The 16,397-nt window shown below is 32.3% G+C and overlaps 1 protein-coding gene across 3 annotated transcripts in view; it reads right to left on the bottom strand.

The window, feature by feature from the left end:
• The window catches only part of GLS (glutaminase), a 76,908-nt gene that overhangs the window by 47,817 nt on the left and 12,694 nt on the right, over positions 1 to 16,397 (bottom strand). For all 3 annotated transcript variants that reach the window (XM_045868326.3, XM_045868327.3, XM_045868328.3), the window contains exons 2-7: positions 13,383 to 13,479; positions 12,918 to 13,039; positions 8,284 to 8,413; positions 6,901 to 6,980; positions 4,174 to 4,337; positions 348 to 406 (exon numbers count right to left, since the gene is read on the bottom strand). In XM_045868326.3, coding sequence (XP_045724282.2) covers positions 348 to 406; positions 4,174 to 4,337; positions 6,901 to 6,980; positions 8,284 to 8,413; positions 12,918 to 13,039; positions 13,383 to 13,479 — 652 coding nt within the window. The remainder of the gene's footprint in view (positions 1 to 347; positions 407 to 4,173; positions 4,338 to 6,900; positions 6,981 to 8,283; positions 8,414 to 12,917; positions 13,040 to 13,382; positions 13,480 to 16,397) is intronic.

Genomic DNA, 16,397 nt, shown 5'->3' with positions numbered 1-16,397 from the left:
ATCTGTTCATTTTCAAAGAGCCAAAAGGAAAAGGAAGAAAAAAATATCAAAACTTTAGGAAGAAAAACCTCTGTGCCTATTGTTCAGCAGAGACTTCTTTTTGAATTTTTGCCAGATCTTCAGGTCAAGAGTGACTGAGTAACTCTTACAATGAGTCATCTGTTTTTAATTTCGTCCTTGAAATTACATTATTTATTTTTAAATAAGAATTTTAGCTTTATACCATAAGATTAATTTTTTTAACACCAAAACTTTTCATAGTTCTACATAATTAATCCAAGATTCATCTTTATGCCTTAGTTATTTTTAAAAACTTACTAGGTTAAAAGGAATTGTCAACATTTTACCTTTATTAATGAAGTCACAACAATTGCTCCAGCATTTACCATAGGATTGTGTGGCTTATCTATAAAATATAAAACGATAGCATTATTTCAAATACTTGATATCATTTTCTATGATGCATAGGTATTTCCCGTGAACATACATCTATTTTCTTTATGTAAGATATTGTTACAGTTCTTTTATGGCAGGGGGAAAAGAGGGTGAAAGAATGCATTTAGGTCATTTACTTATCAAACCAATAATATACTTCTATAGTAACTATATAGGGAAACAAAGATTCATGTATCAAAAGACAGTGAATAGTAGTATTAAAGTACATCGAAATTTCCTAACTACCATTTACTAGCTATTTGACCTTGGGCAAGTAACTGAACTTCACTATGCCTCAATTTTCCCACTGTATATTGGGAGTAATAAATAGCATCAACACCTCAGTGAGTCATAATTCTTGAATGAATTAAAACACATGAAATGCTTAAATGTACATGGCACACTATTAAAAAATAACCTTGAAAAAAGCACATCTAGTATGAAACCACTCTTGCTTTTTAAAGTGCTTTATTTTGGGGGCACCTGGGTGGCTCAGTTGGTTAAGTGTCTGCCTTTGGCTCAGGTCATGATCCCGGGGTCCTGGGATCAAGCCCTGCATCAGGCTCTCTGCTCAGTGGGGAGCCTGCTTCTCCGTCTCCCTCTGCCTACTGCTCTGCCTACTTGTGTTCTGTCAAATAAATAAAATCTTTTTTAAAAAGTGCTTTATTTTTGTTTTTATGAATATACACATACACATGTAGAAAAAGAAAAACACTATAAAGGGATATACCTATGATAAAAATATTACAGGGGATTTAAATTATATTCTGTATTCTTTCTATATTTCCTGACAATAAAGATTTAAAAAATTATTTATAATTTAAGGTCATCCAAAATCCTATCTCTTAATTCTTACAACAAATAGAATTTCAAATATCAACTGATTACACTGATATCTGTGAAATCATGGCTCCTGGCTAAGATAAAATACATTTACCATTGGCCTTCCAAATAAAGCCTTCATGAAAGATAATTTCATGTCTTTTTCTCCTAAAATGTCATGCCTCAGAATGTAATAGAGAGTTTTTTCCTGTAAAAACATATTTAAGAAGTGTCAAAAATGATGTATAACTCCAGGCTTGTCCTTATTATAAACTAAGCGATTTCTTAGCTTTTCAGTTTTGTTTGGAGGAGAGTTCATTGGCTTTTAGTATATTCATAGAGTTGTGCAACCATTACCACAATCCATTTTGGGATACTTCTGTCACCCCAAAAAGATACCCTGTACCCATTAGCGGTGAGTATCCATTTCTCTCCTACCCCTGGCAACTAGTAATCTACTTTCTGTCTCTATAGATTTGCCTGTTCTGGGGGTGCCTGGGTGGCTCAGTCAGTTAAGCATCCGACTCTTTCAGCTCAGGTCATGATCTCAGGGTCCTGAGATCCAGCCCTGCATGCTTAAGATTCTTTTCTCTCCTTCTACCCACCCTCCCCACATACTCTAAATGAGTGAATTATATGGCATGTGAAGTATCTCCCAATAACATTGTTAAATTTTTCTTTATTTTAAAAAATAAAGACAAAAAATTAGGTAATTGACAGTTTACCAGTTTCCCCTCAATATAAGATCAACAATGTGATTTAGTAGCTATGGTTTAAACACTACATTTTGGGTTACCCATAATGATGATTAGTTCCAAACTGTAAATACTCTGATATTATACTAAATTTTAACATTTGGAGTATAGTATCAGAGAATTTACAATCAAGAGTTCACCTATTCCAAATCTCACTAAGAGAAGTTTGCCTTCTCTGAGATCACACAAAATGAGGGCAATTACTGTCAAAGAAAAGTACAACATGGCAAAAGGGAGCTAACAAAAAATTTCCAATATTATTCACCTGAAAAAAATAAGATACAGACGGAAATCAAGCTGTGCTAAATTAGTTTATATTTGTGTTTGTGCAGATGTTTAGGAGTCTGTCCTTTTGTGGTTTTTTGACATCATGTTTAGGCTCTAGGGCCTTTACAAGGCAGCTAATGTGTGTATTCCAAATGGTACCACATAAATGTGTGCATTTAATATTTTCTAAATCATAAATATTCTGCAAATACATCAGCTGCATTCAAGAAGATCTTTCAAAGAACACTAAAGCATTTCACGGCATGACAGTGCAACTTTCAGATGTAAGCAACTGCTCTCTCTGCCTTTGGCTCAAAAGCCAACACCTCAGTGTTTGGAACTGCTCTCAAAACAAATAGAGAAGCACAAGAAAATACCATTCTTTTTTTTTTTAAGATTTATCTATTTTAGAGAAATAAAGAGGGCGCAGTGGGGAGGGGCAGAGGGACAAGCAGAGAGAGAATCTCAAGCAGACTCCCTGCTGAGCTTGGAGCCCCACGAGGGGCTCAATCCCAGGACCCTGAGATCATGACTTGAACTGCAATCAAGAGTTGGATGCTTAACCAACTGAGCCACACCCAGGCGCCCCAAGAAAATACCATTCTTATAACTTCATTAAAAAAATTAAATAAAACAATAATAAGTATAAGGCACATTTCATTTTTCATCCAGCACAAACAAAAAATGCAAAAGTATATTTCTCACAACCATTATTGCAACCACTAAATTCCTTCACTCCTTCTTTCTTTGATTCTATCTTAACTCATCACAAAATGAGAAAGATAGCATATGTAGGAAATACTGAAATACAGAAACCAATACATAGGTTGGTGTTTAGATTTAAAACCTCTATCACAGAAAACAAACAAAAAACCACCTCTATCAGGAGTGCCTGGGTGGCTCAGTTGGTTAAGCATCTGCCTTCAGCTCAGGTCATGATCTCAGGTCCTGGGATCAAGTCCTGCATGGGGCTCCCTACTCAGTGGGGAGTTTGCTTTTCCCTCTCCCTCTGCCCCTCCCCCTACTCATGCTCTCCCTCTCTCTCTCAATAAATAAAATCTTTAAAAATAAATAAATAAAATAAAACCTCTATCAGATCAAAAGTACTAACTACCTTTGTCCTCCCCCTTTGCTTTTGAATTCCTATTAAGCAGTAATACTTGTTAGCCAGCCAACTATTTAATACAAGATGTTTCTTTCAAATATTAAATGTTATGAAAAAGAAAAAGCAAAAATACTCATTATTTCAACCACAGCCACCATAAAAACTTGTTGTGTTGGAAGTTTTCAAATATATATAAAATACAAAAGTAGAAAGAATAAACACCCATGTAGCTATCTAAGTTAGCCTCAATAATTACTAACATGTAGTAATAATCACACCCAGCACTCCCAGCTATACTCACTTAATTATTTTACAGCAAATCCCAGACACTGTGAGATTTTACTACAAGATATTCTCCTATATGTGTTTAGAAAGTGAAAAGAAAATCTTACTCCCTGCCCCATCTTCTCCCTAGTCCATTTTCCAATGGTATGAGAGGCCTAAAAAAAAAAAATTTTTAAGTAGGTGATTAAACAAACTATGTCTGTGGGTTTAACAGAAACTCCATGAGAAATGAAAAAAAAGTATGAATGTTTTTAATTTTCTTCAAAAATATTAAAAAATAACTTCTTAGATTTATTTTTTTTAAGATTTTATTTATTTGTCAGAGAGAGAGAGAGCACAAGCAGGGGGAGCGGTAGGCAGGGAGCCTGATGCAGGGCTTGATCCCAGGACCCCGGGATCATGACCTGAGCCGAAGGCAGATGCTCAACCGACTGAGCCACCCAGGCGTTAGATTTAAATAGGAAAATGGGGTATTTCTTTTTCTAACTTTTATGTAATTCTTACCATCTTCATTTAAAAACAGTTTGTTGAATCTTAATCCACTTGGCTCTTTCCCAACATATCGATGCACATATTCTGTTCCAAGATCATTAACAGCAATGGCATATTTCAAAGGTTTTACACAGGACTGAAGACAAAATGGAACTTTGGTATCTCCAATAGAATGCCTATTTAAAAGTAGATTTAAAAAATAATTAAAATCAACTGGAAAAAAATGTTTGAATAATTGGGAGTTATTTTTACATGTTAATTCTAATTTACAAAGGTTTTCCCATAATTCAACCACAAGTTTACTTAGATATTAAAGAATAAATATAAATTTTAAGAAGAATACTGCAAATAAGGCAAAAGCTTAAAAGTATGCAGGTAATAATATGGTTCAGAATTAGGTAATAAATAAGTAATGTGAAAATTTTCCTCTGAGGCCAAGAGGGTATGGCCCTCCTTACTCCTACCTGTATTCAAGCATTAAAATGAACTAGCCCTTTTAGAAATCAGTCACCACTTTTTCACTCATAGGTTTAATCATGGCTATACCGTGGTGGTTAGTTTTTAAACAGAGCTCAGTTTGGGATTCAATACCATTCTCTGAGACCTTGACTATAAACGCCTCATCCTCTGAACCATATCTACTCACAATTCCAGCCCTGTTAAAATAAACAGCACCCAGTTTTATAAACTGTATTAGAGCTGGCATTAATGGCATCATTATTACCATGTATCTAAACAATAGAACAAAAAGAAAGCTTTATATGTTTCCAAACTGGGATGTACATGAACTACAAAATAGGTTTAAAAATGGAAAAACTGTGACTGACCCCATCATAATGTAAGCTTCACAAGGGCAGAGATTTTTATTTTATTCAACAGTATCCCAGGTGCCCTGAACTATGCCCCAACACAGAGCAGTCACTCATTCATTCAGAGTGAAACTCATTCATAGTGCAACTGGGTAATATTAACAACCACCCCTGGGCAAAACGGGGTTAGAGGAGACATCAAAGGGCAAGGAAACATCAGAGAGCCGACCACCTTACTTCCAACTATATTATGGACTATAATACATACATATAGATAGTAAAAATATATAATATTCTTCCTATCATGTTTATGAATAATTTCTAATTCAGACTATAACTTCAACTTGACAATGATTCTAAAACCTGACAAGAGCCTGTCTTATTACCTTTATTTAAAAATACATATGTTCTAATCCAAAGTCAACTTTTAAAATTCTCTAGATGAGACAACTAACCTAAAAGAATCATCACCACACACAGAGAATGTTTAAGAGAAAAATCATGTGCAAGCCTTGCATTATAATCATTTCCTCCAAATATAAAAATTTCCATTACATGATAAACCATTTCCTCCAAATACAAAAACAGAGCTATCACTCCATACTAGAATTTGGTCCGTAAGAATAAAGCCACGTCTTCTCATGTATTTGTATCCTTTTATAGCACCCAACATTTAATTCAACACACAATTAATGGTTAGTACATTTTACAGGCCCAGATGAGAACAAAAGCCTGTCATAATGGAGAGAACAACAAACTGGAAGTTAAGAGACCCAGGTATTTGTTTTACCTCTGCCAGTATTAGAGGAATTTTGGGCCTCAGATACCTTAAGAATGAATGGGCTAAACCATATGTCTTTTTACTGTAAATACTTGAGGAAGATTATTGGTAAAAAATAAAAAGATCACTTAGAAAGAAGATATTTAAGACTGAAAATTATGAGGCTAAATGACTTGTAGTTTTAACAAAATTTAGGATAAAATTAATCACTGGTATAAATTCATACTGTGTACAGTATGAATTTAAAGCTGTATACACTTAAGGAGTTGTACACCATACTTTATGTAAGTTACATTTTAATTTAAAAAGAAATACTTTAGTAAAAAACAAAGGAACACAAAGATTATAACTCTGAGCTAAGCCTTCAAATGAATTAAAAAAATTGATTTTTCTTTTTTGGCATAATTTTTCTGACTTGACAAAACCAAATTATAACATGATTAATAAATCTTTATATCTGGCTCACAGCATAATAAAAAGTCATTCTTGAAAAAATATTCCAGAACTTTATCAATTTTTCAAGGGCCTCACATAATTTATTGTTTTTAAAACCAAATCATTCTCTTTGAAGTGCCTTCACATCATTATCCTTTTTATAATTCTGCTAGAACGTCATTTGTCAATGGCTCTGCCTATAGCTTGAGCACTTCCCAAAGATCACTTTCATGGACTTATGAGATCCTGCAAGTTTGCAAATGACAGACGGAAAGACTATTATCATACTGTACTGTCTTAACTATCACACCGCTCATATCATGAGCATAAGCAACAATGACAGTGAGAGGCTGTTAATGTTAAACTAAGAAATGGGAACTAATTTGATTAGTGGTCAGTTCATTAGTGAATAATTTCATGTTTTGACAAGTCTGCTTCTCCTAAGAAAAACTGTAATTGCAGGTACTTGAAAAATAAATACTCAAATAACAAGACTACAACTGTGAATGACATGAAATGCCTCATGAAATTTAGTGTTAAGACTACTTCAGTTGAGTTTTTAAAAATTAAGTTAAAATCTAAACTTATTTTCCTTCTTGAATTCCTATCATGTTATGGCTAATTTCCATCACAGAAAATGCTCCTCTCTACCTCATGCTGTTACGTAAAATTGAAAGCTTATAGTTGGTTTTCATGAATATTAAATAAACTCACCTCTGTCCATCTACTGTACACACAGACACACCCCACAAATCAGGACTGAACTTGGCTAGCTGAGGAATATAATCTGCAACCTATACAAAATATTGGGAAAAAATTAACAGAATACAAGCAAATAATATTTCTTCTATCAAAAAATTTATCTTAATTTAGCTTCCACTAATGAAAAATTATTTTATAGCTCTCAATGGTTTTGTGGTCTTTTATAATATTCATAAAAACTAAGGGTAGAAGAGATTTGAGGATTACAGGTAAGATCTAACTGGCTTTTCTCAGTCTCCCTCATCCCGTATGTTTTCCAATGCATTCTCAATTCCTAGAAAAGCACAGTCTAAAAGAGGAACTAAGACTTGATTTTTACATTGGGGAGGGTACGTGCTATGGTGAGCACTGTGAACTGTGTAAGACTGTTGAATCACTGTGAAGACCTGTATCCCTGAAACAAATAATACATTGTATGTTAAAAAAAAAAAAGAAGAAGATAGTAGGAAGGGAGAAATGAAGGGGGGAAATCGGTGGGGGAGACGAACCATGAGAGACTATGGACTCTAAGAAACAAATTGAGGGTTCTAGAGGGGAGGGCGGTGAGGGGAAGGGTTAGCCTGGTGATGCGTATTAAAGAGGGCAAATATTGAATGGAGCACTGGGTGTTATATGCAAACAATGAATCATGGAACACTACATCAAAAACTAATGATGTAATGAATGGTGATTAACATAATATAATAAAATAAAAAAAAGGTAAAGAAATAGAACTTCTTTAATCAAAGTCATGGTAGCAGGGTTTCATTTCTAAAAACTTTCAATACAGAGAAAAAATAAAACAGCCCTTGTTATTTTATTTAGAGAATTTTTAAAATTTAATGTTCAAGGATATTACATTTACAGAAATTCTTAATAAAGTTACTGTTTTTTTAGTGAGTTAAAAGCCATTTCCATCATCTGAAAATCAAAAAGAATTCTTAAATTTAATATTTCTTTGTAGCCCAGGGCGCCTGGGTGGCTCAGTCGTTAAGCGTCTGCCTTCGGCTCAGGTCATGATCCCGGGGTCCTGGGATCGAGTCCCGCATCGGGCTCCCTGCTCGGCGGGAAGCCTGCTTCTCCCTCTCCCACTCCCCCTGCTTGTGTTCCTGTTCTCACTGTCTCTCTCTGTCTATAAATAAATAAAATCTTTAAAAATATATATATTTCTTTGTAGCCCAAATAACAAAATTGAATATTTAAAGTATTTTAAAAGCATTTAATCCAGTAGCTTCACTTAGCTTAAATTTCTTAACTAGCAAAGCACAAGAAAACTCCACAACTTGAATTTCTATACCTCAACTTGAGCTGAATTAAGTGATTGGTTTAGGAAAATATTCACATCAAAAATGTTACCTTTCCTCCAGACTGCTTTTTAGCACTTTCAAATAACTCATCAATGTGAGAGGTAAAAGACATAAAGTCAGGAATGACAAACTTTCTTCTAAAGGCTTGTGTCAACAAAACAATGTTGCTCTGAACACATCTGTGGAATGTGAAAAAAAAATTAATTTACTGGGTGCCTTTCAAATATTAGTACTTGGTAATAACAATATTAATTAGGAGAATATTTAAACAATAGAGAAATTCATCATTTTATACAATAAACTAGAATCTATAAATTATACTTTCTGTATTATTTTCTTTCCTTTGAGCAGTCTTTCATGCAGTTTCTTGTAAGCTGTTGAACAAGTTAAAGAAATAAATGAGATTGCCTAAAAATTGTGTCAAAGATAAAATAGCAGAGCATTCTAACAGGTTAAATATCAAGAGCATCTAAAGACAAGTTTCTTAAGCCCACCAAGGTTAAGAATATATGTCAGCATGACATTTGGTTAACAAAAATTGGATTTTAATATGTCATAGCTGAGATCCTGTTTATTGATCCATTAAGTAACTTCAGACATATCCCTTAGTTCCTATATAACTATTAGTAGTATTTCACAAAAAAACTAAACTTTATATTTTAACATATTTTTGCTAAATTACAGTTTGAAAAATCTGTATTTCCAAGCTAACAAACAGAAATAAAATCAACTTTATTTAGTCAGATTAGAATAAAATACTTATTAAAATGCTTGTAACAATAATGTATAGTTTTAAAAAAATTATTTAGAGTAATTAATTTACATTATATGAATCACCAAAAATATGAAATCATATTATTCTATTCACTATAAGATATGTAATACAGTACAGAATAAAAAGGTCTCATTGTTAAAAACTATTTAAAAAGATAATGGTAAATCATGTGGATGGGAGAGCATGAAATCTAACGATTTGAACCAATATTCTGCTTTGTTCTAAAAAGGACTTAGGCCAGAAAATCAATATATTAATGTAACCTTAAAGAAGAGCTTTTTAAATAGGTTACAGTGAACCATCTTCTATTCTAAGCTCATCTTCTTAAGAGTCTCAGTAACTCAGTAAGAGAAAGTCAAGCCACTAACTACGGAAAGTTATGTAACTGGATTCCTCACAGGTAAATGATGTGGTACTATATTACCTTCTTTGGGAAGAAAAAAAAAATCCAAATTAGCATTTTTTTTTAATAAAAAGTAAGTTTCAAATACTATTCATCTGTTCAACCATAAAAATTTTAAGATGATTTTGAGAAAGATGATTTCCTTACTTTATAGGTAAGGAACATTTTGAAAAAGATGATTTCCTTACTTTATAGGTAAGAAAACTGTACCTATAAGTAAATAACTTTCACTAACTATAGAGAAATGAAGAACTAAACACTCAGTATTTCTTTTTTAGTTTTTATATCTCAGCATTTTAATTAAAATTGATCTAAATGAAACATTGAATTAAAATTAAGTCAGATTTCACTTTTAACTATTAATTAAAAATTCAGAGAATATACTCATTTGGTCAGTATAAAATTAAAATATTGATTTAAAATAATACAGGTTATTTCCAATGATAAAGATGTGCCCCAATTACAACATGAAAAATTACAGTCCTAATTTCCATTATTAACCAACAGACATAGAAATAATTGACATCTCAGAGATAACATTTACTTCAATAAACTTTGATAAATTATTTTCTCATAGTTTCAATGTTAATCTAAAAATTATTAAGCATGCTACTGATTTAATATTTAACGTTTTAAATAGCAATTCAATTTGCACATATGAGAGTTGTAAAGAAATTATACTAAAGAAAACATTTCTCAGCAGGAAAAAGTTAAGACAATTCCTGATCTTAAATCACTGTATCTGTATCAAAACTAAATCCTAATTTTTCAAAAAGTTATACATGAAAAAATATGAGGACTGCCAAACTTAAATATTAACCTACTATTTAACTATTTAAAATTAATCAGCACTTTTAAAAGGAAGCTTTATAATTAACAAACTGTACAGTCAGTGAAACTGGTTTGTTGTTTTCTCCTCTACTAGAAGGTGCTGGTAAAGTTGTGGTAACTGACTTCACTGGTGAATTACTGTGGCCAACACAAGCAATCTTACCACTCAAAAAAGTGTCTACTGCAAACTGTTGAAAATTACAGGTAGTAAATGTTTTCATTGGGAGTTATTTGAATACAGATGTCATGAAAGGAACTAGAAAATTAGAAGTCCTATATAAAAATGAATTCTGAGAAGGAAGGGTTCATACTTTTCAGCAAGTCATATCTTTCTCATGCTTTGTTTAGTTTCTTCATCTGTAAACCGGGAAAAATAATCTTTCTTCTTAAATATTTATGATTAACAACTATAATGCACATGCTTTAGAAAGTATCTCACAATTTTTTATCAGTGAGATAATATAATGGATATGAATTAAAAAAAATCAATATACAAATGCAAAGACTACCATTCATTTCCCTCCAAAACAGAGAAGACCAAAAAATTATGATCACACATAAGAATAGCTCTAATATCTGTATGGTTAAAAATGCATAAATAAGGCATTCATTTTCAACATAATTTTCTACTTCTATCAGTTAAAGGATTATTAGCATTAAAAACAATTAATTATCTAGATGGGTACAGGCAGTCTCCAACTTTCAAATAGATTATGCTCCAAAGAGTATGCTTAGAACACACTTTCCCTTAAAAAACAAATCATATGTAATAGTTGTTTCTCAGATTACCCTCAAAGGCTAAATATACTAACCAACAATGTTTTTTAGGTAAAATCAACACACTGACTTCAACCAAACCCATCCACCTTTATAAATTATTTCTCTGAGAAAATGGAATTCCACTGTAACATCTCCTTCCCACCTGCATGGAGAGGAAATAATTTATTTAAGGCAACACTAAACTAGAAAACTTCTTATTTGGAAAAAATTCTCTGGAGCAATCACCTTTCTAGGTGACCCCAAAAGGCTAATAGTCAAAGGTTCTGAATTACTTCATTCTAGAGATGAAAAGAGAAATCATTATGCATATAGATGGAGACTTTTCCATTGCCTACTCATACAAAACACTAAGCATTTGTCAAGTTGGGAACTGCCTATATTACAATCATCAATTTTTTTAAAAAATTGGATTAGTGTTTAAAATATGGTAATTGCTATTATTTTATATAATTATAGGCAGAAAATTGTATGATTATGTTTCCTGGCTTCATAATCAGTATATTTAAGTTACTTTTAATTTCATATTTAAACACAGCAACATGTTTATAAAGCACAAAAAAATTTTAAACAGACTAAAAAGGTATAAAATACTTTCATTTAAAATTCCGAAGCAATTCCTCATACCTATTATCAACACATCTACCTACCATCTCTTTGACAACTTCATTCTCAGATACATCAAAATAACTCTTCAGAAGGCACCATAATCAAGAGTACTTTGCTCCGACAGTTCATGAATACTAAAAATAATCCTTATTGCAAAGGCACAGCTAACAAGAAATTTATTTCCTCCCCTCCACAAAGAAACATATTTTGTGAATTCAAAATTCCTAACACCAATTCTAACATCTGAGTTAACAGAATCAAGAACCTTGTGGTAAAAAGACAAGAATCTAAAACTGTCAGCAGTGCTTCACAGCATGCCAGGAAACTCTGAAGGACCTCAGTTACACACACCTTCAAATGACTTAATACTCTAGGATATTCCCAGGAGTTACCCAGGACAAATCATCCAGTCCCCAAAAGAAAATAAAAGAAAAAATAAATAAAAATACATACATACATAAAAATAAATTTTCAAGGGAGATGCTAGAATTCTTTGAATCTATCTCAACTTACCCTATGGTCTAGAAAAAGCCAATGTCTTACAGTAGTGTTTACAGTTTTATACTGGTTTTTACCTAACTCTTAGTAGTTTAAAATACCATTTACCTCTTTGGGATCCATTATAAACATGCTATCTTTTAAACCATTAAGAAATCAGACAAGTAGGAACACATTAATGAAGATAAATACTAAACAAATAGGCAAATATAGGAAAATCAAAATAAGTATGCTCATTCAACCAAATCAAGGCATTAATCTCTAAAGTGTCTTCAGTTTTTAAATATTCTGAGGGAAATAGAAGTAGTCAAAAGCCTATGTATTAATATGTCTGAAGAGAGAAGCAGACAATGGAGATATGTAAATCTAAGGAATACATGCTTTCTGAAGCCTTCTCATTTTATGATGCCATCTAAATCACCTTGTAGTAAAGAAACAGAGACCATATGGAAAAACCCTGTAAGACATGCAGATGAATTGGAGATCAATTTAAGCTGTGACAAGACAGAGTGTGCTCTATTCAAACACATTGCAATTTCAAGATACGTAAATTGGAAACATCCATGCCTACATTTCCTTAGAGCAGTTTCAAAGAAAGTCTACTCTTAGCCCCTGTGTGTTATAGAACTTTATGTGCACCACGTTCTTCAAACAATTGATGTTTATAAATTCCCCCTTTTTTTTCAGTTACACAGAAAGCACTGGCCTTCAAAGATGCAATTTTGTTTTAAAAGAAAAATCACCATATAGCATAGCAAATCACCATTAAAGGTTTGGCAGAAATTTTTACTTTTTAAAAAGATCTTTGTCTAGCATGACACCATCTGATGTTGTTTGAAGAGTTAATCTTAACATATCCATACACTCTTTCAACCTGGGATCAGACGTTCGCAATCCTGTAGATTTGAGTGCCTGTTTTTAAAAAAATAAGAGTTTGTAAATACATAATGCAAATAATGTATATGCTTATTCCAACTACAAGTTTTTATTCCTGTATATAAAAACTTCTACCCAGGACCTGAATACGTATATGGGCATTTTAGTATCACTATTACCCACTTTCTGGACAAGTTTCTCATTGTTTCTTTCATTTTCTTTCACTGATTACCTTGAAATGAGCATGATGAAAATTTGAAAACATAATAAGAGAAACAGCGTCAGATGACCTTTAAGACTACATTTCAATATTACTGTATTATTGATTCAGGATTACTGATTTTTAAAAAGTTTAAGATAGAAAAATATAAAAACGTACTGTAATAAATTTATGAACAGGTATTTTCTCTTGTCCTTCTGCAATTGTATAGAACAGCAAATCTTCCAAGCTGGGTAACAGACCCTGTTTTATTTTACTAAAGGGGAAAAAAGAAAACAAAATTAATCCTTGTGAAACATTCTAATGGATTTTAGGTATATCCATTACTAAATAATCATTGAATCAGACTACAGCTGAGCTGATCTACTCATCAAGATTACGGTCATGATAAATGCTAATTTACCAAAATCAAACCAGTTATAACTAAAATCACACCGAAAAAGTAGAAAATGACTTATTAATGAATATATTTTTTTAATCCCAGGTTTTAAAATCTTGATTACCATTTCTAGTGGTACTAATACCTAGTCATCTATTATGGTGATACCCTCTTCTACAGCCTAATACAACACCCAATACTAATTAAAGAGCTCAGCAAATGTTCAGGTAAGAGTCAATACTTTGTTTTTTGTGTTTTTTTAATATGATGACTATATTTATATATTATTAAAATAGTTAACCTGATTGTAAAATCTGGGGGAGACAGCAATTACATACCAGACAATAAAGATTAGTATACCAGTTTTGAATCCTAGCTATAATACTTACTAGCTGAGTCACCTTGGATAAGCTAAAGAACCTTTCCATGGTTCAGCTTCCTCATCTGAGAGGAAATAATAGTGCCTACCTCACTGGGCTGTTTGTTGTGAGGATCAGTTGACTGGAAACCTTCAATACATTTAGAATGATGACTGGCAGAGAGTTAAGTACTCAATTGATGGTAATTGCAGTTAATATTTCTAATGTGCTCTAGGCTTACATATATAGACCAAATGCCACAAATCACAAAGAAGACTGTTAGAATAAAATTTTTACCATAAGAAAAACATTAAAATCTTAATTAACTAATTAACTAGTATAAGATGCTATAATTAACCAAACATTTAAACAAAAAAGGAATTTTTTCCTATCCTATCCACTGAAAAGTTTTCAAGTAAATAAACTATAATGAACTTATTATGTCTTTTATTTTTCGCTCTGAAACTATAACACATTTCAATATTCTGAACATCAATGACTATATTAGAGTGATGTTACAAGAATTACAGATCCAAGGTAAAACAGATCTCCCCACCTATTAAAACGGGAGGGAGAAGTACATACATGTGTGTGGGGGGTGTATAAAATATTCTGGAAAAGACTTTATCTGTATTTCAAGAAAGAGAGAAAAGTAAAGAAAAAGGAAGGATGGAATACTCATTTTCTTAATTTTAGAACTTAATCCAAAACAATTCTGGACTAGCCATAGTATAATGGCAAGTTTCATGGGAAAACTGTATACATTACTTTTGTAAAATAAACTGTCACAGAACTCAAGTCTGTTTAAAATTGTTTGTATACTGTTAAAAAGAGCTTTCTAGGTATCTAAATATTTCCTGGATTACCCAAAGATTACTTAATAGTTCCATACTTCAGTAAGACCATATGTACTTAATTATTTCCTAATATAATTACTTCCCTATTATTAGTGGCCCATATATTTCTATCTTAAAAGACAACAGAATACAGAGTTGGTTCACAGAACATGGACAGTTATACATGCACATATAAAATTTCTCCTAAAAAAAACATTAATGTTGGTATTAATATCATTTAAACTTGCTTTCAAAGCTGTTACACCAACTTTTAGATTTTAAAGTCAACCTTAAAATGTATCAATTTCATGCCAAAGTTTTTAAAAACTAACAAATAGGATTACCATAATTTAATGACATATCCTGGAAATATGAATTTCTATATATATATAATGAAACAGGAGTTCAGATAGGTCAAGAAGCTTCCCAAAACTGCACAGTGGCAAAAATGTATTTAGAACCCATTTCTCCAAATCCAGAGCCTAAATTATTCACCACTACAGTATACTGGCTCTCAAACTTACTAGCTAGTTATTATTTTCATAAGGTATAATTTTTCTAGGTCTTACCCTGATCCAAACCATTAACAGCATTCAACAATACCAAAGACTTAATATTTAAAGAAAAATTGAACTAGCCATCAAAACAGCAGTGGAAAATAACAGACCAATTATTTACAGAAAATGGTTTGTCAAATAAACTTCAGATAGTGGCAGTTTGTCACTAAAAAACTGCAGAATAAGCTTTCTATATATTTACCACACCAGTAAATGGTATTTGCTTTGCCTAAAAGCTAAGTAAATAACATAAAATATACACTTCTTTAGCTTATGGTACAGAGCACAAAAATTTAAATGACCATGTTATCGTCAAAGCTAGCAAAAAAAAAAGGTAAATATTTACTTGCTTTTGGATGAGACTAATTTTTATCCATAGAAGAGAGATTTAAGTCATCTCTAAAAAATGTGCTCACAAAATAAATAAGTCAAAATTGATAAAAAGAATGTACTACCTATCTCAGCATTTAAAAGCTCAGACTCTGATCTGAGAATGAGTTAGCTTCAACTCTCTGGTAAACAAATAAATGACAAGATTCTCCCCAAACTTTCAAGAGGAAGAAATTACTCCAAAGATCTTTCTTGATATTACCCACTTTTCTCTCTCCAAATTTAATACGGCTTTGTGGCAACACTTCACAGTAATGTATTTTGCTATTAAAATTCAAAAGGTAAAAACTATAGTTTTAAGCATATAGTAACTAAAAAATCCTTCAGGAGTATTTAAGTTTTAATGACAAAAAAAATAGATTATAGGAGACTCTCAAATCATTACATTAGCAACTACTGATAAACCTGAGTGAGCCATCCAGATTCCCTAGGGAAAAATATAAAATGGTTATGACATTCAGCAACTAAAATAAGATATACAGGGGCGCCTAGGTGGCTCAGTCATTAAGCATCTGCCTTCGGCTCAGGTCATGATCCCAGGGTCCTGGGATGGAGCCCCACATCGGACTTCCTGCTTGGCGGGAAGCCTGCTTCTCCCTCTCCCACTCCCCCTGCTTGTGTTCCCTCTCTCGCTGTGTCTCTCCGTCAAATAA

Source organism: Mirounga angustirostris, unplaced genomic scaffold (assembly GCF_029215605.1).
Source record: "Mirounga angustirostris isolate CCGP_5_RB_7025 unplaced genomic scaffold, mMirAng1.0.hap1 SCAF_3, whole genome shotgun sequence".
Lineage (NCBI taxonomy): Eukaryota > Metazoa > Chordata > Mammalia > Carnivora > Phocidae > Mirounga > Mirounga angustirostris.
This window is presented reverse-complemented; position numbering and strand designations above follow the sequence as displayed.